Consider the following 27,052-nt stretch of genomic DNA (forward strand, 5'->3'; position numbering starts at 1 on the left):
TGTACTGCCTCGAGAGCAAGTATGTCTTTTCTTAAGTATGGAGATCAAAACTGTATGCAGTATTCCAGGTGCGGTCTCAACAATACCTTGTATAACTGCAGCAATACCTCCCTGTTTTTATATTCTATCCCCCTAGCAATAAAAGCCAACATTCCGTTGGCCTTCTTGATCACCTGCTGCACCTGCATACTAACTTTTTGATTTTCTTGCACTAGGACCCCCAGATCCCTTTGTACTGCAGTACTTTCCAGTTTCTTGCCATTAAGATAATAACTTGCTCTCTGATTTTTCCTGCCAAAGTGCATAACCTCACATTTTCCAATATTGTATTGCATCTGCCAAATCTCTGCCCACTCACCCAGCCTGTCTATATCCCCCTGTAGGTTTTTTATGTCCTCCTCACTCTCTACTTTCCCTCCCATCTTTGTATCATCTGCAAACTTTGATATAAATAGTAAAGGGGTAGTAAGAGGAGGGGTGGGGTTGATTAAGGACCAAAAAGGAGATCTACACATGTAGGCAGAGGGCATGGCTGAGGTACTAAATCTGTACTTTGCATCTGTCTTTGCCAAGGAAGAAGATGCTGCCAAAGTCACAGTAAAAGATGAGCTAGTTGAGATACTGGATGGGCTAAAAATTGATAAAGAGGAGGTACTAGAAAGGCTGGCTGTACTTAAAGTAGACAAGTCACCCGGTCTGGATGGGATGCATCCTAGGTTGCTGAGGGAAGTAAGGGTAGAGATTGCAGAAGTGCTGGCCATAATCTTCCAATCCTCCTTAGATAGGGGAGTGGTGCCAGAGGACTGGAAAATTGCAATTGTTACACCCTTGTTCAAAAAAAGGGTGTAAGGATAAACCCGGCAACTACAGGCCAGTCAGTTTAACCTCAGTGGTGGGAAGCTTCTAGAAACGATAATCCGGGACAAAATTAATAGTCACTTGGACAAGTGTGGATTAATAAAAGAAAGCCAGCATGGATTTGTTAAAGGCAAATCGTGTTTGACTAACTTGATTGAGTGTTTTGATGAGGTAACAGAGAGAGTTGACGAGGGCAATGCAGTTGATGTTGTGTATACGGACTTTCAAAAGGCGTTTGATAAAACGTCACATGATAGGCTTGTCAGCAAAATTGAAGCCCATGAAATAAAAGGGGCAGTGGCAGCATGGATACGAACTTGGCTAAGTAACAGGAAACAGGGAGTAGTGGTGAACGGTTGTTTTTCAGACTGGAGGAACGTATACAGTGGTGTTCCCCAGGGGTTGGTACTAGGACCACTGCTTTTTTTGTATATATACTAATAACTTGGACTTGGGTGCACAGGGCACAATTTCAAAATTTGCAGATCACACAATTCTGGGCACCGCACTTTAAGAAAGATGTGAAAGCCTTAGAGAGGGTGCAGAAAAGATTTACTTGAATGGTTCCAGGGTTGAGGGACTTCAGTTACGTGGCTAGACTGGAGAAGCTGCGGTTGTTCTCCTTAAAGCAAAGAAGGTTAAGAGGAGATTTAATGGAAGTGTTCAAAATCATGAAGGGTTCAGATAAAGTAAATAAAGAGAAACGGTTCCCATTGGTGGAAGGGTCGAGGACAGAGGACACAGATTTAAGATGATTGGCAAAAGAACCAAAGGCGACATGAGGAAAACTTTTTTAAGCAGTGAGTGGTGTTGATCTGAATTGTGCTGCCTGAAAGGGTCGTGGAAGCAGATTCAATCGTGGCTTTATAAAAGGAATTGGATAAATACTTGAAGGGAAAAATTTGCAGGGCTACGAGGAAAGAGCAGGGCAATGGGATTAACTGGATTGCTCTTACAAAGAGCCAGCACAGGCTCGATGGGCCAAATTGGCCTCCTCTGTGCTGTAACCATTCTATGATTGTTCTACACCCACAGTTTAATTTAAGGTAATATTCCACAGTAACTTTTTGTGAACCTTTAACAATCTTGTATACATCTTTAAGATCACTTTTCAGACATATCCGTTCCAGGCTGAAAAGCCCAAGTTCCTCCAGTCTTTTCTTACAACTTATACTCCTGACATTGATGATTAGCCTCATGTCTCTTCTCTGCACTACCTCCGGCATTTGAATGTCTCTTGTTTCTTGGAAACTGGAACTGGATGCAGTATTCAAGGTGCAGCTGGACTAGAGTGCTATCAAGTTTGATCATTTCCTCCTCTGACCTATATTCCATTGTTTTAGCAATGTAGTTCAACATCATTTGGCTTTGTTGATTGCTGCTCTGCATTGGTTGGACTTGTTTAGCATTGCGTCTATTAAGACACGTTTACTAAGATCCTACAATTAGGAATGATATAAATGGCCAATTAATCTGTTTTTTAATGGTGTTACTTGAGCCAAGAATGTTGGCCAGGACCAGAAAAAGCCTTGCTCTTCCGAAAAATGTCTTTAACCTATACCTGAACCACTGGAACAGGTAGATGAGGGCTTAGTTTACCAATATTGAAGTAAAAACTAACAGAATCATATCCAAGAAATATATTTGAGGTAATCCTTTATTTCTCTCTGTTTAATCTTGCAGAACTCAAATAAATTTTACAGTGGCTATTGATTTTACAGCTTCTAATGGTAAGTACTTAAACCTCTGACAAATCTCCACTACTTAGGGAATTAATGTTACTTATATAGGGGGTTACTAGTTACTGATTTATGGCTTTGATTGACAGCTTTTCCATTGATTAATTAGACATTAAGCTATGTTTAAACATGCATTAGAATGTCCTCAAACTAAAAAAAAATCTTAACGTATTTTTAGTTCTTTCATATTGGTCCTGTTTATATCTGTTGTACAATTTACTGAGCTCCATTGGATTGATGCTGTTTAATACAATTATACAGAAAAAAATATATAAAGGATTAATGTCAAAACAAAAGAACATATTGGGGGTGATTTTAAACCCCAAGAACGGGTGGGCTGGGAGCGGGTGGGAGTTGAAAATAGTTGTTTTTTGGGTCACGACCGCAACCCGGCTTTATTTCCGGGTTTAATGTCGGCACGTAAATGTGTGGGCTTCCCGCCGGGAATGCAAAGTCCGAAAATTTTGCTCTTGCGACCCAAAAAAGCAATTATTTTCAACTCCCACCCGCTCCCAACCCACCCGTTCTCGGGGTTTAAAATCACCCCCATTGTGTGAGAGACAGAATTTAAAAGGAACTAAGTTGCTTTCCTAATTCCAATGTTACACAAAAATAAATATTGGAAGTGTTTAGGAAAACCCGTTTAAAACTATTTGCTGACATCGGCATTTTTTGTTTTGGTAATTTGGGTTGCCGATTAACTGCCAACGGCTGATGGGGAGAACCCTCGAGGAAATTCCCAGAGATGATCGTTTATTTAAATGTATTTGAAATAACTACCCATTAAGCTTGAGTAAAAATGGTTATCTGTTGATAGACTTGATAGAAGTACTTCCTGCTGTCGTAATGATGAGAAGGCCACTGTTATATTACCATTTTTGCCTCAGTGATATTATCTTACCTAAAAGTGTCGGCTGTTACTGTTAATTTTCCTTTGATTTGTACCCAGGGAAGATTTATTCACTGGAGGCAAAGTGCAGGCAAAAGGGGCCGAGACCCTTGTTTTCTTCTTGGATCACTGGCAGGCACCGATTTCGAGGGGTGTCCAGAAGAAATGGGCCTTAGTCCCTGTACTCAGGCCCACTCTGATTGAGAGAGGCTGGGTACAGAGCTTAATGGCGAACCTTCCTGCCTCACTTCCAGCTGTTTGGCGTTGCCAGGTTCTGACCCTGTGTCAGGGCACACCAGGCCAAGCAAATGACCTGAGCCTGTGAATCAGGCAGGTTCAAATCTGGCAGGGCATGATGCTTTTGTGTTCACTGCACCTGGCTAGCACCCTGGCACAGGGGCCACAGGAAAATCTGCCCTAATAAGAGTTAATGGGGCTACTTTATTAATATTTATACAATTCAGTATACTTTCACAGGTATAATTGAATAACCTAACAATTACAGAAACTTAAATAACTATATCATCAAATGGAAAGTTTTTTTTAATGGATTGTTACTCTCTTTATTTGTTTCATCAGGAAATCCGTCTCAGTCCACATCACTGCACTATATGAACCCTTACCAGATGAATGCATATGCAATGGCACTGAAAGCAGTGGGCGAAATCATTCAGGATTATGACAGTGATAAGATGTTCCCAGCTTTGGGGTTTGGGGCTAAACTGCCCCCTGATGGAAGAGTTTCACATGAATTTGCTTTGGTAAAATATTTTAATATGCTATTTTTGTTATCTAGGGTGTAATATGAAGAGTCAAATGCTACATATCAACAACAACAACTTGCATTTATATAGCGCCTTTAACATAGTAAAACATCCAAGGCGTTTCACAGGAGCATTATCAGACAAAATTTGACACCGAGCCACATAAGGACTTATTAGGACAGGTGACCGGAAGCTTGGTCAAAGAGGTAGGTTTTAAGGAGCGTATTAAAGGAAAGAGAGCTAGAGAGACAGAGAGGTAGAGAGGCAGAGAGGTTCCCCATTGCTCCGAGAGGTGTGCTCTCCGATCTCCCACCAATCTGAGAGGTGTGTGCTCTGATCTCCGACCGCTCTATGAGGTGTGCTCTCTGATCCCCCATTGCTCCAAGAGGTATGCTTTCTGATCTCCCACCGTTCCGAGAGGTGTGCTCTCTGATCCCCATTGCTCCGAGAGATGTGCTCTCTGATCACCCACCACTCCAAGAGGTGTGCTCTCTGATCTCCCACCGCTCCAAGAGGTGTGCTCTCTGATCTCTCATTGCTCCAAAAGGTGTGCTCTCTGATCCCCATTGCTCCGAGAGGTGTGCTCTCTGATCCCCATTGCTCCGAGAGGTGTGCTCTCTGATCCCCATTGCTCCGAGAGGTGTGCTCTCTGATCCCCATTGCTCCGAGAGGTGTGCTCTCTGATCCCCATTGCTTCAAGAGGTGTGCTCTCTGATCCCCATTGCTCCAAGAGGTGTGCTCTCTGAACCCATTGCTCCGAGAGGTGTGCTCTCTGATCCCCATTGCTCCGAGAGGTGTGCTCTCTGATCCCCATTGCTCCGAGAGGTGTGCTCTCTGATCGCCATTGCTCCGAGAGGTGTGCTGTCTGATCTCCCACCACTCAAAGAGGTGTGCTCTCTGATCTATCATTGCTCCAAGAGGTGTGCTCTCTGATCTCCCACCGCTCCAAGAGGTGTGCTCTCTGATCTCCCACCGCTCCAAGAGGTGTGCTCTCTGATCTCCCACCGCTCCAAGAGGTGTGCTCTCTGATCCCGATTGCTCCAAGAGGTGTGCTCTCTGATCTCCCATTGCTCCGAGAGATGTGCTCTCTGATCTCTCATTGCTCCGAGAGCTGTGCTCTCTGATCTCCCACCACTCTGAGAGGTGTGCTCTCTGATCCCCATTGCTCCAAGAGGTGTGCTCTCTGATCCCCATTGCTCCAAGAGGTGTGCTCTCTGATCTCTCATTGCTCCGAGAGGTGAGCTCTCTGATCCCCATTGCTCCGAGGTGTGCTCTCTGATCCCCATTGCTCCAAGAGGTGTGCTCTCTGATCCCCATTGCTCCAAGAGGTGAGCTCTCTGATCCCCATTGCTCCGAGGTGTGCTCTCTGATCCCCATTGCTCCAAGAGGTGTGCTCTCTGATCCCCATTGCTCCAAGAGGTGTGCTCTCTGATCTCTCATTGCTCCAAGAGGTGTGCTCTCTGATCCCCATTGCTCCAAGAGGTGTGCTCTCTGATCTCTCATTGCTCCGAGAGGTGTGGTCTCTGATCCCCATTGCTCCAAGAGGTGTACTCTCTGATCCCCATTGCTCCAAGAGGTGTGCTCTCTGATCTCCCACCGCTCCAAGAGGTGTACTCTCTGATCTATCATTGCTCCAAGAGGTGTGCTCTCTGATCTCCCACCGCTCCAAGAGGTGTGCTCTCTGATCTCTCATTGCTCCGAGAGGTGTGGTCTCTGATCCCCATTGCTCCAAGAGGTGTACTCTCTGATCCCCATTGCTCCAAGAGGTGTGCTCTCTGATCTCCCACCGCTCCAAGAGGTGTACTCTCTGATCTATCATTGCTCCAAGAGGTGTGCTCTCTGATCTCCCACCGCTCCAAGAGGTGTGCTCTCTGATCCCCATTGCTCCAAGAGGTGTGCTCTCTGATCTCCCATTGCTCCGAGAGATGTGCTCTCTGATCTCTCATTGCTCCGAGAGGTGTGCTCTCTGATCTCCCACCGCTCTGAGAGGTGTGCTCTCTGATCCCCATTGCTCCAAGAGGTGTACTCTCTGATCCCCATTGCTCCAAGAGGTGTGCTCTCTGATCTCTCATTGCTCCGAGTGGTGAGCTCTCTGATCCCCATTGCTCCGAGGTGTGCTCTCTGATCCCCATTGCTCCAAGAGGTGTGCTCTCTGATCTCTCATTGCTCCAAGAGGTGTGCTCTCTGATCTTCCACCACTCCGAGAGGTGTGCTCTCTGATCCCCATTGCTCCAAGAGGTGTGCTCTCTGATCCCCATTGCTCCAAGAGGTGTACTCTCTGATCCCCATTGCTCCAAGAGGTGTGCTCTCTGATCCCCTTTGCTCCAAGAGGTGTGCTCTCTGATCCCCATTGCTCCAAGAGGTGTACTCTCTGATCCCCATTGCTCCAAGGTGTGCTCTCTGATTCCCATTGCTCCAAGAGATGTGCCCTCTGATCTCCCACCGCTCCGAAAGGTGTGCTGTCTGATCTCCCACCGCTCCAAGAGGTGTACTCTCTGATCTATCATTGCTCCAAGAGGTGTGCTCTCTGATCCCCATTGCTCCAAGAGGTGTGCTCTCTGATCTCCCATTGCTCCGAGAGATGTGCTCTCTGATCTCTCATTGCTCCGAGAGGTGTGCTCTCTGATCTCCCACCGCTCTGAGAGGTGTGCTCTCTGATCCCCATTGCTCCAAGAGGTGTGCTCTCTGATCCCCATTGCTCCAAGAGGTGTGCTCTCTGATCTCTCATTGCTCCGAGAGGTGAGCTCTCTGATCCCCATTGCTCCGAGGTGTGCTCTCTGATCCCCATTGCTCCAAGAGGTGTGCTCTCTGATCCCCATTGCTCCGAGAGGTGTGCTCTCTGATCCCCATTGCTCCAAGAGGTGTACTCTCTGATCCCCATTGCTCCAAGAGGTGTGCTCTCTGATCTCTCATTGCTCCGAGAGGTGAGCTCTCTGATCCCCATTGCTCCGAGGTGTGCTCTCTGATCCCCATTGCTCCAAGAGGTGTGCTCTCTGATCTCTCATTGCTCCAAGAGGTGTGCTCTCTGATCTTCCACCACTCCGAGAGGTGTGCTCTCTGATCCCCATTGCTCCAAGAGGTGTGCTCTCTGATCCCCATTGCTCCAAGAGGTGTACTCTGTGATCCCCATTGCTCCAAGAGGTGTGCTCTCTGATCCCCTTTGCTCCAAGAGGTGTGCTCTCTGATCCCCATTGCTCCAAGAGGTGTACTCTCTGATCCCCATTGCTCGAAGGTGTGCTCTCTGATTCCCATTGCTCCAAGAGATGTGCCCTCTGATCTCCCACCGCTCCGAAAGGTGTGCTGTCTGATCTCCCACCGCTCCAAGAGTTGTGCTCTCTGATCTCCCACCGCTCCAAGAGGTGTGCTCTCTGATCTCTCATTGCTCTAAGAGGCGTGCTCTCTGATCTCTCATTGCTCCAAGAGGTGTGCTCTCTGATCTCTCATTGCTCCACGAGGTGAGCTCTCTGATCCCCATTGCTCCAAGAGGTGTGCTCTCTGATCTCTCATTGCTCCAAGAGGTGTGCTGTCTGATCTCCCACCGCTCCAAGAGGTGTGCTCTCTGATCCCCATTGCTCCAAGAGGTGTGCTCTCTGATCTCTCATTGCTCCAAGAGGTGTGCTCTCTAATCTCTCATTGCTCCAAGAGGTGTGCTCTCTGATCTCTCATTGCTCCAAGAGGTGTGCTCTCTGATCTCCCACCGCTCCAAGAGGTGTACTCTCTGATCCCGATTGCTCCAAGAGGTGTGCTCTCTGATCTCTCATTGCTCCAAGAGGTGTGCTCTCTAATCTCTCATTGCTCCAAGAGGTGTGCTCTCTAATCTCTCATTGCTCCGAGAGGTGTGCTCTCTGATCTCCCATTGCTCCGAGATGTGTGCTCTCTGATCTCCCATTGCTCCAAGAGGTGTGCTCTCTGATCCCCATTGCTCCAAGAGGTGTGCTCTCTGATCTCCAATTGCTCCAAGAGGTGTGCTCTCTGATCTCTCATTGCTCCAAGAGGTGTGCTCTCTAATCTCTCATTGCTCCAAGAGGTGTGCTCTCTGATCCCCATTGCTCCAAGAGGTGTGCTCTCTGATCCCCATTGCTCCAAGAGGTGTGCTCTCTGATCTCTCATTGCTCCGAGAGGTGTGCTCTCTGTTCCCCATTGCTCCAAGAGGTGTGCTCTCTGATCCCCATTGCTCCAAGAGGTGTGCTCTCCGATCCCCATTGCTCCGAGGTGTGCTCTCTGATCTCTCATTGCTCCAAGAGGTGTGCTGTCTGATCTCTCATTGCTCCAAGAGGTGTGCTCTCTGATCTCTCATTGCTCCAAGAGGTGTGCTCTCTGATCTCTCATTGCTCCAAGAGGTGTGCTCTCTGATCTCCCACCGCTCCAAGAGGTGTGCTCTCTGATCCCCATTGCTCCAAGAGGTGTGCTCTCTGATCTCTCATTGCTCCAAGAGGTGTGCTCTCTAATCTCTCATTGCTCCGAGAGGTGTGCTCTCTGATCTCCCATTGCTCCGAGAGGTGTGCTCTCTGATCTCCCATTGCTCCGAGAGGTGTGCTCTCTGATCTCCCATTGCTCCGAGAGGTGTGCTCTCTGATCTCCCATTGCTCCGAGAGGTGTGCTCTCTGATCCCCATTGCTCCAAGAGGTGTGCTCTCTGATCCCCATTGCTCCAAGAGGTGTGCTCTCTGATCTCCCATTGCTCCGAGAGGTGTGCTCTCTGATCTCCCATTGCTCCGAGAGGTGTGCTCTCTGATCTCCCACCGCTCCGAGAGGTGTGCTCTCTGATCTCCAATTGCTCCAAGAGGTCTGCTCTCTGAACTCCATTGCTCCAAGAGGTGTGCTCTCTGATCTCCAATTGCTCCAAGAGGTGTGCTCTCTGATCTCTCATTGCTCCAAGAGGTGTGCTCTCTAATCTCGCATTGCTCCAAGAGGTGTGCTCTCTGATCTCCAATTGCTCCGAGAGGTGTGCTCTCTGATCTCCAATTACTCCGAGAGGTGTGCTCTCTGATCTCTCATTGCTCCAAGAGGTGTGCTCTCTAATCTCTCATTGCTCCAAGAGTTGTGCTCTCTGATCTCCCACCGCTCCAAGAGGTGTGCTCTCTGATCCCCATTGCTCCGAGGTGTGCTCTCTGATCTCTCATTGCTCCAAGAGGTGTGCTCTCTAATCTCTCATTGCTCCAAGAGGTGTGCTCTCTGATCTCTCATTGCTCCGAGAGGTGTGCTCTCTGATCTCTCATTGCTCCGAGAGGTGTGCTCTCTGATCTCCCATTGCTCCGAGAGGTGTGCTCTCTGATCTCCCACCGCTCCAAGAGGTGTGCTCTCTGATCTCCCATTGCTCCGAGAGGTGTGCTCTCTGATCTCTCATTGCTCCAAGAGGTGTGCTCTCTAATCTCTCATTGCTCCAAGAGGTGTGCTCTCTGATCTCTCATTGCTCCGAGAGGTGTGCTCTCTGATCTCTCATTGCTCCAAGAGGTGTGCTCTCTGATCCCCATTGCTCCAAGAGGTGTGCTCTCTGATCCCCATTGCTCCGAGGTGTGCTCTCTGATCTCTCATTGCTCCAAGAGGTGTGCTGTCTGATCTCTCATTGCTCCAAGAGGTGTGCTCTCTGATCTCTCATTGCTCCAAGAGGTGTGCTCTCTGATCTCTCATTGCTCCAAGAGGTGTGCTCTCTGATCTCCCACCGCTCCAAGAGGTGTGCTCTCTGATCCCCATTGCTCCAAGAGGTGTGCTCTCTGATCTCTCATTGCTCCAAGAGGTGTGCTCTCTAATCTCTCATTGCTCCGAGAGGTGTGCTCTCTGATCTCCCATTGCTCCGAGAGGTGTGCTCTCTGATCTCCCATTGCTCCGAGAGGTGTGCTCTCTGATCTCCCATTGCTCCGAGAGGTGTGCTCTCTGATCTCCCACCGCTCCAAGAGGTGTGCTCTCTGATCTCCCACCGCTCCAAGAGGTGTGCTCTCTGATCCCCATTGCTCCAAGAGGTGTGCTCTCTGATCTCCCATTGCTCCGAGAGGTGTGCTCTCTGATCTCCCATTGCTCCGAGAGGTGTGCTCTCTGATCTCCCACCGCTCCGAGAGGTGTGCTCTCTGATCTCCAATTGCTCCAAGAGGTGTGCTCTCTGATCTCCATTGCTCCAAGAGGTGTGCTCTCTGATCTCCAATTGCTCCAAGAGGTGTGCTCTCTGATCTCTCATTGCTCCAAGAGGTGTGCTCTCTAATCTCGCATTGCTCCAAGAGGTGTGCTCTCTGATCTCCAATTGCTCCGAGAGGTGTGCTCTCTGATCTCCAATTACTCCGAGAGGTGTGCTCTCTGATCTCTCATTGCTCCAAGAGGTGTGCTCTCTAATCTCTCATTGCTCCAAGAGTTGTGCTCTCTGATCTCCCACCGCTCCAAGAGGTGTGCTCTCTGATCCCCATTGCTCCGAGGTGTGCTCTCTAATCTCTCATTGCTCCAAGAGGTGTGCTCTCTGATCTCTCATTGCTCCGAGATGTGTGCTCTCTGATCTCTCATTGCTCCGAGAGGTGTGCTCTCTGATCTCCCATTGCTCCGAGAGGTGTGCTCTCTGATCTCCCACCGCTCCAAGAGGTGTGCTCTCTGATCTCCCATTGCTCCGAGAGGTGTGCTCTCTGATCTCTCATTGCTCCGAGAGGTGTGCTCTCTGATCTCCAATTGCTCCAAGAGGTGTGCTCTCTGATCTCCCATTGCTCCGAGAGGTGTGCTCTCTGATCTCTCATTGCTCCGAGAGGTGTGCTCTCTGATCCCCATTGCTCCAAGAGGTGTGCTCTCTGATCTCCCATTGCTCCGAGAGATGTGCTCTCTGATCTCCCATTGCTCCGAGAGATGTGCTCTCTGATCTCCAATTGCTCCGAGAGATGTGCTCTCTGATCTCCCATTGCTCCGAGAGATGTGCTCTCTGATCTCCCACCACTCCGAGAGGTGTGCTCTCTGATCTCCCATTGCTCCGAGAGATGTGCTCTCTGATCTCCCATTGCTCCGAGAGATGTGCTCTCTGATCTCCAATTGCTCCGAGAGATGTGCTCTCTGATCTCCCATTGCTCCGACAGATGTGCTCTCTGATCTCCCACCACTCCGAGAGATGTGCTCTCTGATCTCCCATTGCTCCGAGAGATGTGCTCTCTGATCTCCAATTGCTCCGAGAGGTGTGCTCTCTGATCTCCAATCGCTCCGAGAGGTGTGCTCTCTGTTCTCCCACCGCTCCGAGAGGTGTGCTCTCTGATCTCCCATTGCTCCGAGAGGTGTGCTCTCTGATCTCCCACCGCTCCGAAAGGTGTGCTCTCTGATCTCCCACCACTCCGAGAGGTGTGCTCTCTGATCTTCCATCGTTCCGGGAAATCAAAGGTGGTTAATTCTTTACAATCTCATACAAAAGCAGAAATGCTGGAAACGCTCAGCAAGTCAGGCTTCATCTATTGAAGGGCTATGCCTGAAGCATTAACATTTTCCTTTCTTTTTATTTATAATTTCAATTGACTAAAGGAAACCAGGAATAAAAATCAGGTACAATTAAAGTAAAAAAAAATCAACAGGATTTAGTCAAGCTTCAGCTCTGAGAGAGTAACTGCTTTTTAAATTAAAAACATTGAAAGCAAATCATGCAACAAAACAAAATACTGTAAAATCTGCTAGCAGTATTACAAAGAAGGGTAATTATTGCTCAATTTTGAAATGTAACAACTGCATTTGATTGAATGCTATATTTGTGCACCTGCTTGTGGTACTCACGACAAGTTGGCTGTACTACAACTCCAAGCTCAGTGCGAAAAACATTTCCAGGGTAATTATTGGGTGGACTCCTGAGAAGGATTTTTTTTAATCCTGGCAATCTTGCTGTCAGGAAAATTACATTTTTGATTAGGACCTGGCTTGATTGAAGCGCACTCTTCTCCTACATCCACAAGCTCTAAAACCCAAGAGAGCAAGCAGTAAAAAAAAATGAGATGGTTTTGGTCACAAATCTACAGAGGTTACAAGCTACCTTTGCCTCCACTGTGAAGGTCAAGTTGTGATCACATGGTGGATTGTTGGAGACAGCAGTTTTCAGGAGCCACTTAACGCCGTTAATGCATAGAAGCTTTGCTATGCTTGAATGGTCTGTTTCTGTGTTGTAACTTCTATGTATAAATCTCTGAGAATTATTTAGTCTCTCAGGGAGTGGGAGCTGCTGCTGCCGGGCAACTCCATTGGTGAGAGCTGTGGGCGGCTCATGGCTCCACTTTTCATCCATTGAATGGAGAATGAAAGAGACACCCTAAGTTGTTGTGTTAACCGTGGTTCAGTAGGTAGCACTCTCGTCTCTGAGAAGGTCATGGGTTCAAGTCCCACTCCAGAGACTTGAGTACAAAATCTAGGCTGACACTCCCAGTGCAGTACTGAGGGAGTGCTGCACTGTCGGAGGTGCTGTTCTTCAGATGAGATGTGAAACCGAGACCCCGTCTTCCCTCTCAGATGGACATAAACGATTCCATGACACTATTTTGAAGAAGAGTTCTCCTGATCAATATTTATCCCTCAACCAACCCCTAAAACAGATGATCTGGTCATTATCACATCGCTGTTTGTGGGAGCTTGCTGTGTTCAAATTGGCTGCCGTGTATCCCAACACTATAACAGTGACTACACTTCAAAAATACTTAATTGACCGTATAGCGCTTTGGGATGTCCTGAGTTTGTGGAAGGCGCAAGTTCGTTCTTTCTTTCTAAATACAGGCAATGCACTTCTCTACAGGGTAGAAGAGAAAATCAGAAAGCTTTGTTACTCCTTCGTGATATTGCCTATTTCCTAGCTACAGGTTTAAGATTAGCACTGGGAAAAGCCTGAGAGCAGATCACATTCACACCTTCTCAGCTAGAGAATATGAAGAGAAAATAAAATCAAATAAGAATGGGGGAGAGAACAAGGGAATATTTCTATATTTTAGTTACTGGTACAGTTTCCGCAACACAGCTATCATCTTATGTTATCCTGCAGGGAAATTTCATTGATAATGTTGTCATATTTGCCAATTAGGACAGTAAGATTCTTTTCTTGCAATTTTTATTCAGATTAACAATGCTGCAATGAACTGAAACTCTTAAGATTTCATTAGGGAGACTGAATCCAATTTTATTTTCCTTTTAGCAGCTGATTATATTTTTGCATTTACTTATGACTGCTCCGAGTGTACTTTTTGTTGGAAGTCCATTCAATTATATGTTTTGTTTATTACAACGTTCATGAAAAGATTCAAAGAATCAAATAGTAAGTCCTCCAGTAGCATGGCAGAGACTAGGGGCTCGATTGTCGGACGTCTGAGCGAGTGCATTTGTGGCTGGGGGGGCTCCGAAAATTGGGGATTCCCGGGGCGGGTCCGGAGCCCAGCTCCAACCCATCCACTTCCGGGTTCCCCAGTGACTTAGATGCCCGCGCAGCCCTCGCATGCGGGACTCCCGCCGGCAATTAAAGCTGGCGGGATCCCACTTAAGGCAATTACTTTGAAATTTCAGGTCGTTAGCAGACCTGATTTGTAGGATATTTTAGGAGGGGTGGGATTTTCATCTAAAGTGAGAGTGTTTCCCGTACTGGGGGAAAAACTCCCAGTTGAAATGGACGTGTTGCAGCCACCAGCCTGTGGCAGCTGCAAAAGTCCATTTGACAGATTGGGGGGAGACCCTCACTCATTGCAGGAGGCCACTCTGTCACTTTGGACAAAGTTTGGCCTGCACCACCCTTCTCCTAACACAAGAAATCACAAACTTGCAACCTCAACCCCGGTGTGCAGACACATGTACCTACCTTGTGGACCCCCTCAGATGTACATCTTCTGGATGGGGGCCGCTATAGCTGCAGTCATGACCTCCTTGGAGGAGGAACAGTATCACCAGCCTCGCCGGCCCAGCCATCCAACTCTGACACGTGGAGCTCCACAACAGTCCTGTGACACATCCACCTGCACAGCAGGAGGGAGGGCAACCGCAGAGAGAGATGCGTCGCAGAAGGCACTACCCTCGCCACAGGGAATACAGACCGAGGCTCAGCTTCCTGGACCTCTCTGAGCAGCAGTGCACATGGAGGCTCAGAGTCACTCGACATGTAGTCATGGACATCTGCAGCCTCCTTCATGCCGAGCTGCTCCCGGCTGGCCCGAGCACCATCTTCTTACCTGTCACTGTCAAAGTCACCACTGCCCTCAACAACTTCTTCTCCGGATCCTTCCAGTGTGCCAATGGGGACATCGCCGGCGTCTCTCAGTCGTCTGCACAAAAGAGCCCTACAAATACACCTGCACCCATTCTGCAGTAACACAATGGGTGGCGTCAGTTGTGGGTCTTCATTGTGATCCTCAAGAAAGGGCATTATTGCACAAACCAGACAAGATTTGCAAAGACGTGGCAGTAGTGGTGAAAACAATTTTTTATGATTTTTTTTTTAAAAACAAACAAAAGTAAATCAAAAACATGACATTTTGTCTTACACACCTTGTACATCCCCTTTGTGCTCACAAAACCTTTGCCTTACTTTTACGGGAACCCCTATGTGGTGCTACCCCTGTGGCTTCAGCAGAGATAGTGGCGGGTTGCTCTTGTCCATGCCCTGACCGAGGAGATGCTTTGCGCGGACGCCCTCTGGGTTTTGGTGCCCATGTGGGCCCCTCCAAAGACTGCTCCACCTGCACCTGTGCAGGGGCAGACTTGACCACCTGGAGAGGGGGCAGCATTGCAGGTATTGGTTGAGAGGGGGGCAACGGTGAGACGTGGGAGTGCTTTGAGTGGCTTCCCCACTTCCATGTCCCCTTTCACCATCATCCCCCTCCTGGCCCAGGCCCACATCAGTCCTTCCACCCTGCTGGACGACAGTTTGGAGGACTTGTGTGAAGCCTTGGAAGGCCAGTTGTAAGGTATCTGTCAGCCTGTTTAAGGCGGCAGAATGTTGCTTACCCTGAATCCAAACGGCCGTTGTCAGGGCCTGAATGGACTCATTGTTGAGCCGTGCTTGAAGCTCGAGGGAGGCTAGCCTTTCCTCCATCTCCGACATTCCCGCACCTACCCGCGACACTATCTCAGAGATGCCTTCACGTCCCTGTGACAGTATTCCACTCATGTAGAGGTTGGACTCCTCCATCCTCTGCGCGATTGTGGAGAGTATGCGTGGCAACTGTTCCAGTACCTCGGCAATGTGCTGCTGGCCCTCGATGACTCTCCTTTTCACGGCTGGCCCCCAGGGTTCAGCATCTGGGTCCAGCTGAGCAGACCCTGGAGAAGAGTGCTCCCACCGACGCGGACTCTCCACAGCTGCCCCTGCCACCAGGATCTGCTCGTGCTCACATGTGCGTGGTGACTCACCATGTGCAAGCCCAACTAAGTGAAGACGGGGACCCATCGAGGTGTGTGTACCGGCACTGGTGGATGGCTGGCTCAGATGTGACGATGCACCCTCAGAGGCCAGCAGGTCCTCTGAGGAATCGCCCTCTGCCATCACGGCGCTCGCAGATGGGCCTGCAAGAGAACAGAAAGCAATATTAAGCATGTGGACAGATGTTGAGGTGCTGCAGATGCCAAGTGATGCTAAGATCATTTGCTATCATGAGTGCTGAGTGTTAGATTTCTGTCACCAGCCGCTTGTGCACTCCCAGTCTCGGCGTCCGCCACGGACAGGCACTCCAGCGTCCGGCTTATTTCGAGTGCCTGCTGCTGCTCCCCGTCTGTTAAGACCACCTGGTGTGGCAGGCCCCCTCCAGTCCTTGCCCTCTCCCGGGCATTCTGGCATCTCTTCTCCTATCAAGGCGAAACACAGAGGAGTGATTGAGTGATGGTTGCATGGTGACCCGCTGCATGTATTGGTGTGGGTGGGGGTGAGCGTGAGGGAGATGCATGGGAGGGTGCTTGTGAGACATAGTCATGAGATTGTATGGGGATTGGGTTGCGTGGTCGTGTTCGAATGGGAACTGGGGCGGTGAGTAAGTGCAGGCAAGGTGAGGATGATGGTTGAGTGGATGTGAGGAATGATGCGAGAGCGTTGTGGTGGCAGTGCAGAAGGAGTTGTGTGGTGGTGGAGGTGATGTGGAAGACGGAGTGTGGGAGAATGCGTAAGCATACTCACTTTGGCTGACCTGGTTAGGTCATTAAATCGCTTCCTGCACTGGACCCAGGTTCTGGACACATTGCCCCTGCTGGTGGCCTCCTCGGCCACCTCCAGCCAGGCCTTCTTGGTGGCAGAGGGAGGACACCTCCTCCCATGCGATGGAAAAATAATTTCCTTTCTCCTCCTCACCCCATCGAGCAGCACCTGGAGTGAGGAGTCAGAGAACCTTGGAGCAGCCTTGCCTCTGGTCTGCTCCATGATCCAAAATTGGTTGTTTGCTGCAGGAGGAGCATTGGAGGACTGCCCCTTTAAATAGGGCTCCTCCTGCTGACAGCCTGTGACGCGGGTGCGCAGTGCGCCCGCTGCGCAGGTCTGGAACGGGAAACCCGGAAGCCATGGTAAGTACCTTCAATTAGGCTGCAATCATGTGCGGAGCACCCCGAATTCATTGGGCGCGTTACCCACACACTCAGTCGACCCCCCGCTGCCAACCCGCCTCCCGCCTAATATCGAGCCCTAGGACTCTGATATGCTGAGTTGCCGCTTCACTGGCGAGTTTCCTGGGGAGCTTGTTTGGGGCAGAACCTCTTTCCACCCCAAACACGGTCACCTACCTCAGGAGATATGTGACCAGGAGAGGGATTTCCAAGCTGGGAGCTTCCTTGGCCCTGGACTCAGTCGCGTTGGGAAACCAGTTTGCTAGAAGAAAGCATTCATACCAGCCCACTCAGTGGCGGATGTGGGGTCTTTCTGGAGGTCCAGGCCCAGGTCTTGGCAGTTTTATTTCAAATTCCCTTTTTCGTGCTTTTTTCAAATAATGACTGGCCTATTGTATTTCCAGCATTTTCTGCTTTAATAATGGCCCTGAATTTGCTGGTGGCGCTCAAGTTATTTATGCGCAAATCATACAACAACTTCAGACGAGGACAGATGCAGGATTAAACACGAAAATTCAGAAGTTGCTGTCTGAGATGCGCTGCTCTGTCGATAGCTTCATGAAAACGGCATCTCGCTGTCTGACTCACCATTCAAATGCATTGAACGGCGTGAAGTTGCTGTATTTGTGCGATAGATATGAACTAAACTCACTACAGAAAGTTAGGGCTTGTCCATTTCAGTCTAAGCACCCTTTTTAATGGTGTGATAAATCTTAATTACTGCCAAACAGCTTCTCTGGCACTGAAAATGAACTATTACAAGTGTGGAGTCTCATTCCTTCAGCTTTTAATTGTTTTTGGAGATTTAAAAAAATTAAATACGTTTATTTACTTTTTCTTTTTGTCTCTTTTTTCCCTCTCTCTTCATCCAATCTTTCTTTCCCTCTCTTTATTTCACTTACTGTACCTGATTTGACATTGAATTCTTTATTCTAACTTACACTTCCTGGTTCAGACTCAGTGCGATTCATTTCACAATCCTTCAATCTGATTGGTTGAAGAGATACGCAGTTGCTTACCCTGTTTGCACAGATCACAGATGCCCTGTAGAGGGCGTCATGCCATTTCCATCTCTCATTTCCAGCAAAAGATCCCATGGAAATTAAAAGGTCAAGGGCAAATCTAACTAATGGCAGGCCCAGTTCATTGACCAGCTCCAGCAAATTCTGGGCCATTAGTTTGCCAGCATTCGTTCTTCTCCTTAGTTGCTGTATTTTCAACAGTGACATGCATTTTTAGATCAAGCCCCTGTCTGCCTGTTCAGGTAGATGTAAAACATCCCATGGCACTATTCAAAGAAGAGCAAGTGAGTTCTTCTGATGTCCTGGCCAACATTTATCCCTTAACCATAATCACCAAAAATAGAACAACTGGGAATTCATCCAATTGCCGTTTTAGGACCTGTTGTGCTCAAATTTTGCCTATACAACAATACTGAATACAATATCAAAACAACTTCATTAGCTTTGAAACACTTTGGAATGTTCTGAGGAATGAAAAGTGTAAAATAAATTCAACTTCTTTCTTCTTTGTTTCTTAACAGCCCAAACAAGAGGTTCTGATGAGGTCTTAAATTTTATTCCTTTGATTTGCTTTCAAGTCGGCCTTATCAGAAATATATGCTGCTTGGTGCATTTTCATTTCAAAATTGTTTTTCTTATCACTGTAGAGTCTGTTTCTTTGATGTTGAGGTTTCCTGATGTCCTTTGAATTGAAAGTGGAGATAGAGGATAAAATGAATTAATTTTCTGATGTCAGGCCTGAATGCATTTTAAGTAGTCACAGGGCCTGCAGTAATAGGACTCTTTTTTCCACCGTAGATTTTTGGAAGTTTCTCATCGAATATATATGATACAATACATGCTAATTGGTTTAATATTGCATACTTGCATATACAGCACATAGATTCAATAATATAAATCCTCTAATAAAGCTTTTTTTAAAAATCGTAATTCGGTGTATGTGGAAAATCTTTAAGGTTGAGATCATTTATTTTCCAGACTTGTTATTTCATGATGCAAATTCAATGTGACACAGATACATTTCAGTGCTTTAAAAACAGCTTACTAACAAATGTCATTCAAACACAGCAGGTCGAACTGAATGACGTAATAGTGCCAAATTTAAATTCACCATTCGCTGTTTTTTTTAAATTTAGTAATGCTGAGTGGTATTTCAGTAATGGTATCAGAGACTATTGTTAAACGCTATAATGAAATAGTCTAGGAGTTGAAACATGGACTAAGCTGTGAGGTAGATCTGTGGCAAAAATGGGTGAATAAGTGATTAAAATAAATAAATGGAAAATAATATTTTTACAAAAATGCAAAAATGCACCCTCAAACAGTTATTAGAAAGAATTTGTGTTTCACAACAATCTCCAATTGTATTTTGTTTCCTTTGAAAATCTTATAGAATGGCAACCCTGACAACCCATATTGTAATGGTATTGAAGGAATTCTGGAAGCTTATCACAGAAGCCTCAAGACAGTCCAACTTTATGGACCAACAAACTTTGCACCAGTGATTAATCACGTGGCACGGTAAAATTAGCATCTTTTTTTGCACGCTGTTTAAACAGTCTTGTCTTTTTTTTTGCATCCATTTTAGATGGAAGAATCATGTAAATGTAAATAGGATCCAGAGATTCATCTGGCTCAGAAATGTCAGTGCATAGTAATATACTGAGGTTAAAACGTCATTGGAAATCTGTTGTAATATTTAACACTATAAGAATTACATTACCATTGAATCTTTCCGAATAGTCATGTTTTCTATCATGCATCGATAACTGAGGTAAAGTGCAGTTTCCAGCAGTGATTAAAATTGCAGTGCTTTGAGTTGTGAAAATTACACTGGTGGTGTAAAAGGGAACACATCTCCCTTATATAGTGTATATTTTAGTCCCATCAGTATAATTGATAGGCCTGCATTTGAACCTGTGTGGAAGTGAATAACTATTGGTGTTGTCGACTTCACAGCAACATCTATATATAGTAAAATTCTTGCATACACTTCCTTTCCACAAATTTTACTTCTTATTGTCACAAATTGTGAAATTGTGGTCACACAACATTTAATATTGAAACTGTGTATGTAAACATTTATAATAGGAACTTCCAATAATAAGTTTCCTGTCACCTTCTTTGATGAACTAATCGAATCACTCAAAAAAAAAGTCATCTGTCAATTTTTTCTCAATAATTAAAATTTGTAATGTCTAAGGTAAGATTTTAAACCATTTTTCTGAGGTAGGTTTGAGACATGTTATTGGATTAATATATTGAGGACTCTGCTTCTCACCAGTCAATACCTGATTTAGCTGCTGTCACTGGATATAAGGAGACTTGTCCTAAATCTTATCTTTTGAATCCAATACTGAAATAAAAACATCTACAAACAATAAATATTAATCAAACAACCACCTCTATGTAACTGGACTGTGGAAGAAGCAATCTCAGCAGTTTAATCTAATGAAATGTAAATGAGTTGTAAAAGAAACTCTTCAGTAAATTCAGATGTGGCAAAATGTAACTTTATGTTTTCATCTTTGAACCTTAATAGACCTAATAAAAGGAGCTCTCTGAATTTTGACTTGATACAGCCAATTAAACTCTATTTTGCTGTAACTGTCCTTATTCTGTTTCACCACCTAAATAGAGAATTAGGAAATGGAAAAAAGCAAACTTAGGCATAATTCTAATCAATTATCATATGTGGTAAATTCCCATGTTTTCAGCTTCAATATGACATGGCAACTTAAATTCTCCTTTAGTTCTCATTAACAATGAGATATTTTCACTGATATTTCTGATCAAGATGAAGCATTTTTGTCTATCATGAATTATTTAATGGATTCTTTCTCATTGGTCATGGGTCATATAGGGTTAAAATTAGGACTAGTTCGCTGATTCCTCAAGCTGTACAGAATAACATGGCAGTCTTATAGACCGTAAGCCATTTTATGGGCATTAATGTGCACCTGTAGGATGTTCCTGCAGAACAAAAAGCAGTTTGAAATGCTAATATATTTAAATGTGAACCCCTTATCACTATTCTGTTCCAGCAGCATTCCTGATTGCTGTCTGGACAAGTGTTAATTTCCTGCAATCACAGCTCTCCAGCTTCAACGGGTGCTAGAGGGTTTCCTAACAAGCAAAAATCCTCTGCATCTGATATCCTGTGGATCTTGTTTAAAGTAATTGATTTGATTGACGGCCCTATCTGATTTGAAGACTGAGTCACACTAATGAGAGCGGTAGCACCAGGATTCCTTGCAGTCCATTTGAGAAACAGCCCTATGGCCATCAGCTTTAAGCTGTGGATTTATATTTGACAGCCTATACCCCACTTACTCAAAGAATGGCCTATGAGTAGCAGAAATGCTGCAAGATAGGAGGTCATCATATTTTTTTTTATTCGTTCATGGGATGTGGGCGTCGCTGGCGAGGCCTGCATTTATTGCCCATCCCTAATTGCCCTTGAGAAGGTAGTGGTGAGCCGCCTTCTTGAACCGCTGCAGTCCGTGTGGTGAAGGTTCTCCCACAGTACTGTTAGGTAGGGGGTTCCAGGATTTTGACCCAACGACGGTCCTGGATGGTGTTGAGCTTCTTGAGTGTTGTTGGAGCTGCACTCATCCAGGCAAGTGGAGAGTATTCCATCACACTCCTGACTTGTACCTTGGAGATGGTGGAAAGGCTTTGGGGGGTCAGGAGGTGAGTCACTCGCCGCAGAATACCCAAAGAGCCTGCACCCGCCTCAAAATATGTTTTTTCCGAACACCTCAAAAGGCAGTGGCACTGGAACAGCAATACAAAAAGTTGACATTTTTTAGATTGTTTCAAACATTACAAATTTCATTGGCAGTCAGAAGCCAGTACTCTGCAATCTATTCATGTGTTCTGAGTACATGTGCATAATCCTTTGTCTTCTTCCACTTCACTGTGGTGCAAGCTGACAGTATAACTGTAGTTCCCTCTTCCCATTGATGTTGAAAATATAGCTGATGCTACATCACTTGGTTCAGTAGAACACCAACATTATTAAGTATTTGGAAGGAGGGGACAGCCACTTTTTCCAAACTCTACCATCACCACCAAACAACCTCGTCTGCCAGAAGCAATAAAGTACCAGCTAAACTTTTGTCTGTTTATCCAGTGAACAAACATGGGTTTACACCAGAGGAAATGCAGCCTCATTACTTCATGGCATTTAGAAGCAAAAATTTAATATTACAAGGATACAGTTCAAAAGATTTATTCTGTATACAACATCATAATAGAAAGTTAGAATGTCTCAGATTAAAGAATTTTAGGAGTTAAGATTCCTTTGTCCCAGGAGCTCAGTGATATTGTGGCAATGGTTATAGATTAGCATTGCCATTATCAAAAGAGGAGACGAGTGAGGATAAATGGTAGACAATGTGACCAAGATTTTCCAATTAACATTATTTTAGCACCTGCATTAAACTATATTATTTTGAATTTTTCCAGTGGGAAAATCTGTGCCTTAATTTAGTTCCATCCTGTAAGAACGCGACAATAAAGTTCCAATGAAGCACTTGCTTTAAATCTCATGGAACTAATATTCAAAAAGTGCTGACAACACGAGAAGTCCAAAAGCCTGGAGATGCCCAACTACTGCCATTGCACTGCGAATATGGCAATATATGTAGAATGAATTTAAAATGAAGGATAAAGACCAAATGCCGCACTGTATACGTGCAGCTACCCAATCAAAATCATATAATTGGGAGGGGGGGGGAATCGTGATTTGTTTTTGTGCACACCTGAGCCCTTTAGATTTGATACAGATGTTACATTATTTTGAAGCTTGTCCTTCCTAGTCGAGGTTAACACACACATAATTTAGGGCCTGAAAACATACGTCCACCAAGAAGCACCAACTGTTCAAAATTGAACCTGAAAGGAACACAGCCCTAGCAGTTTTTGTGAGTATTAATAATTGTTGCTAGTTCTTATAGGTGACAGGCAGAAATAAAGCTGGGAACTGAGGCTTGGTATTTTTTAAAGGAGTATTTGTACCAAGAATTTTACATTTGCAAGCCTCAAATTCTTGTGTATTTAATAATCCCCAAAATTCAATCTATTCAAAAGCTTCAGTTATGAAAACTACAGTGGACTTTTGATGCTCTTAAACTGTCCCTCCTTACCTAGCAGTAATTTCTGACTTGCAAGTTAGCAATTTTTGATGACAGTGTCTCTTTAGTAAACATGGTCAGGATACTATCAAGTCGTATAACACCAGGTTATAGTCCAACAGCTTTATTTGAAATCACAAGCTTTCGGAGCTTTGCTCCTTCGTCAGGTGAGTGCAGGGTTCTATAAAAGCACAGTTCCATAAAATGCTGTGCTTTTATGGAACCCTGCACTCACCTGATGAAGGAGCAAAGCTCCGAAAGCTTGTGATTTCAAATAAAGCTGTTGGACTATAACCTGGTGTTGTACGACTCCGTACATTTATCCACCCCAGTCCATCAACCGGCATCTCCGCATCAAGGATACAATCACACTGATGTCATCTATTGGTCTATAACCAGTCTGAGCTAATTTTGTTGATTTGATCTGTCTGTGTGCTGTCTTGAGAGAGTGCCTGTGCATACTAATGTCTCCCCTTTCAACATTTTACCACGTTGGACTGCAAAGAACAAATCCTAAATATCCTCAAATCCCAAATCTCACTCCCTCATCTACGTACAGAAAATGGTTTATAAAGTGGCAAACAAAAGCTTGCTCAATCCCAAGTGCGAGAACACCTCTCCAGACTAGTCCATTACCAAGTTGGCTCCTTCAAATATAATGTCATGTTGTAATTGTGATGTGGAGATGCCGGTGATGGACTGGGGTTGACAATTGTAAACAATTTTACAACACCAAGTTATAGTCCAGCAATTTTATTTTAAATTCACAAGCTTTCGGAGATTTTCTCCTTCCTCAGGTAAATGTTTACCTGAGGAAGGAGAAAATCTCCGAAAGCTTGTGAATTTAAAATAAAATTGCTGGACTATAACTTGGTGTTGTAAAATTGTTTACAAATGTTGTAATTGCATTATGTACAGAAAGAGCAAAACACTGCAACAGAACCTCAGCAACAGGCTGATCTCCCACCTGAAAATATCTAATGCAAAACTACGTTAACATACTTTAAGAAAAAGCCATTGCTAATGCAACCCAGTCTTCAAAATATATCCTTGACATATTTTCTGGTGTATCATTCAATAGTTGGATGCAATTTAAAACACTAGTCAGACGTCTAATTCTCATTTATTCCAGATTCTTTGTCTGGGCCATTAAAATATATTTTCAATCACCATCACTCTCATCTCCTATAATCTTGGATATTTCCCTTTTAGAGATATAATTTTTTTTTATCTTATTAACTTTATAAAGTACATAGGTAATCTGGCATGAAGTGCGTTCTGTAAAAAGAATGAACAAAATACTTCAAATAGCTTTCAACTTGAAATGTTCCTGTTTGCCAGCATACAAATCAATACAATTTATATTCTGCATCTAGTCTGGATAAAAGTTGGCAAGACTACATCTTTTTACATATTCAAAGCATGAGGATCTTTAGTCCAACTCAATTAGGAATTGAGTAGAGCAGATTTTCCAGTCTGCACGGCCAGTGGCACCAACATGAAACAGCAGACTATTTGGTCTGGAAATCGGGCAAGAAGGCCTTTTGCCACTCCCCACTGTATATTTACTAAGGACATTTTTCCAACTGGATTATATTTCAAAAAAGAGCTTCAAAATGGTAATAATACTGTTACAAATTTTGAACCTGCACCAGATATTCCCTCAAGTTCAGCATCTCGTTGCTTCCGTACAATTAGGAGTATACCCTTACTGCCCAATATCTAGTTGTATGATAGTATGACCTCAGGGCAGTAACAATAAGACCCCTTGTTGTGTACTGGATATAGTAATCTTGCACATGTCCCCATGTACATTTCTCCTATCTTTTAGAAGGTCTACTGAAAAGCACCCTGAGATGAATCCAATTTTAAACCAACAAACATGTTTATTTTACATGCAGTATATGAATGAACAGAATACAATTTTCAGTGAAATTCAATCTATTTAATACCACTCCTCATAACATGAAAAATAACAAAGGACCTCACGCTATGCCTGTTAACCAGCTAAACTCACTTTACAGGCTGAAACTCATCACCACCGACCTTTTTCTTACGTATGTGTTCATATCTCAGCCAGAAGACTTTTTCCCCTCTCTCTCTCACTGATTAGAAAGTGAGACCGTTCTGGCTCATTCATTGTTTTACATTTGCTGAAGACTGACTTGTGAGTAAGAGTGAAGCCAAACACTTAGCCTTTGACTCCTCCTTCAGCTCTCTGTGTCAAGCATTCAGTTTGTCAAGCTGACAGTCAAGGCTACCCACTTGTCAGAACCCTTCCCCTCATCTCTGGTATGAGAGTCATGGCAGCTACATTGCCTGTTTACCTCAGACTCCTCATGTGCTAAATGAAGGGAAGCCATTCTAACATTGCAGGTGCAAATACTTTTTGATTGAGCTAGCCCCTCCCCCTGTTATTGTCTCAAACTAATATGCTGTTATGAGTATACACCATTCTGTTAACTTCTTTGACTATTACCCCGGAAGAAGTTCTGAATCAATATCCTGAATAACTTGTGTGTGCTACTGGGAGTTAACCCCATGTGAATCAAATTTAATTTCACAGCAGCATCATAATATAAATTAACCTGATAACTCATCAATAAAGCAAAAATTTTGAAATACGACAAATGCATTCAAATCACCGATAGGCACAATTTCCTGGGTTTCTCACTAGGAATGCACTGAGCCCATATAAAATGGGTGATGCTGAAAAGGCACACTCTGACCTTTGAACAACTTGTGATGTTTGAAGTACAAGTATAGATACCCAGGTACCTACTTTGCATCCCAACTTGTATGTGAGTAAATGAACATGCGCCATGCACCTAGATACTGTTGATACCTTATTTTGTAGGCAATAGCAGAAATGAGGTTACCCTGGGGACAATATGCCACCATTGGTTCAGCTGTGGCTCAGTTGGTAGCATTCTCACTTCTGAGTCAGAAAGTTGTGGGTTCAAGTGCCACTCCGGAGACTCGAGCACAAAATCTAGGCTGACATTCTAGTGCAGTACTGAAGGAGTGCTGCATTGTTAGAGGTGCCATCTTTCAGATGAGACGTTAAAACCGAGGCCCTGCCTACCTTCTCGGGTGGATATAAAAGATCCCACGGCATTATTTCAAAGAAGAGCAGGGGAACTATCCCCGGTGTCCTGGCCAATATATACCCCTCAACCAACATCACTATAACAGATTATTTGGTCATTATCAAATTGCTGTTTGCGGGAGCTTGCTGTGTGCAAATTGGCTGTCGCGTTTCCTACATTACAACAGTGACTACACTTCAAAAAAAAAACTTCATTGGCTGTAAAGCGCTTTGGAACGTCCTGAGAACGTGAAAAGCAATATATAAGTGCAAGTCTTTCTTTTTATTGCCATGTTCTGATGCCCTGAACTACAAAATTACAGCATCAGAACCCTTGTCACCAACAGGACAAGAATCCCAGGTGGCATTCATGCTATTATATTCCTTATTTGGGGATTAATATTGAGCAATTGAAGGAGGGGCAACAAATGTTCCCTATTACTTCTGGAAGAATATGTGCCAATTCCTTGTGTTAACTGTGGAAGTATGCAGGAAGCACAGTTAAATATTCATATGACAAGATATAATACAGGATTGTTCATTTGAATGCAACATGTTTTAAGATGCATGTCATCAAGTATCATTATTAGGGTTATTGGTAGCTGATACATATAGCGATAACAAGGCCTGATATTCCTGCTCCTGACCCCTTGCCTGGATGCTGGACAGGTGGAGTGCACCTGAAGTGATGTTAACTATCCAGGCCTTGCACAGGAAAATGGGGGCAGAAATAGAATTGCAGCTGTGCCATTAGATGCCAGCCATTGGCTGCTGGACTAGGAGCTTTCTAGCTGCTATTCCCCAACAGCAGCCAGAACACCTCTCCATGCTCAAAGAAGCATTGAGAGGTTGCAGGAGAACGGGAGAATTTACTTTGGCGGCCTCTCTTGCCTTGCTACCTGACCTCCTCAGACTCTGTGGGGTTTCCAGGCACAAGTCACTCCATCAGCTTCTTTGGGAACACCTGAAAGTGGGTGCCTTGTCAATACAACAATGGGGAAATGAGGCCAAAAGGCTGGAAATGACCTTTCCCAACTCATTTAAATGGCTTCCCAGGCAA

The 27,052-nt window shown here is 45.2% G+C and overlaps 1 protein-coding gene across 1 annotated transcript in view; it reads left to right on the plus strand.

The window, feature by feature from the left end:
- Positions 1-4,070: 4,070 nt before the first annotated feature.
- The window catches only part of LOC137344469 (copine-8-like), a 74,471-nt gene continuing 51,489 nt past the window's right edge, over positions 4,071-27,052 (plus strand). Inside the window, exons 1-2 of the mRNA XM_068007458.1 lie at positions 4,071-4,247; positions 19,160-19,287. Of these exons, the coding sequence (XP_067863559.1) occupies positions 4,098-4,247; positions 19,160-19,287 (278 nt within the window). The 5' untranslated portion in view covers positions 4,071-4,097. The remainder of the gene's footprint in view (positions 4,248-19,159; positions 19,288-27,052) is intronic.

Source organism: Heptranchias perlo, chromosome 27, assembly GCF_035084215.1.
Source record: "Heptranchias perlo isolate sHepPer1 chromosome 27, sHepPer1.hap1, whole genome shotgun sequence".
Lineage (NCBI taxonomy): Eukaryota > Metazoa > Chordata > Chondrichthyes > Hexanchiformes > Hexanchidae > Heptranchias > Heptranchias perlo.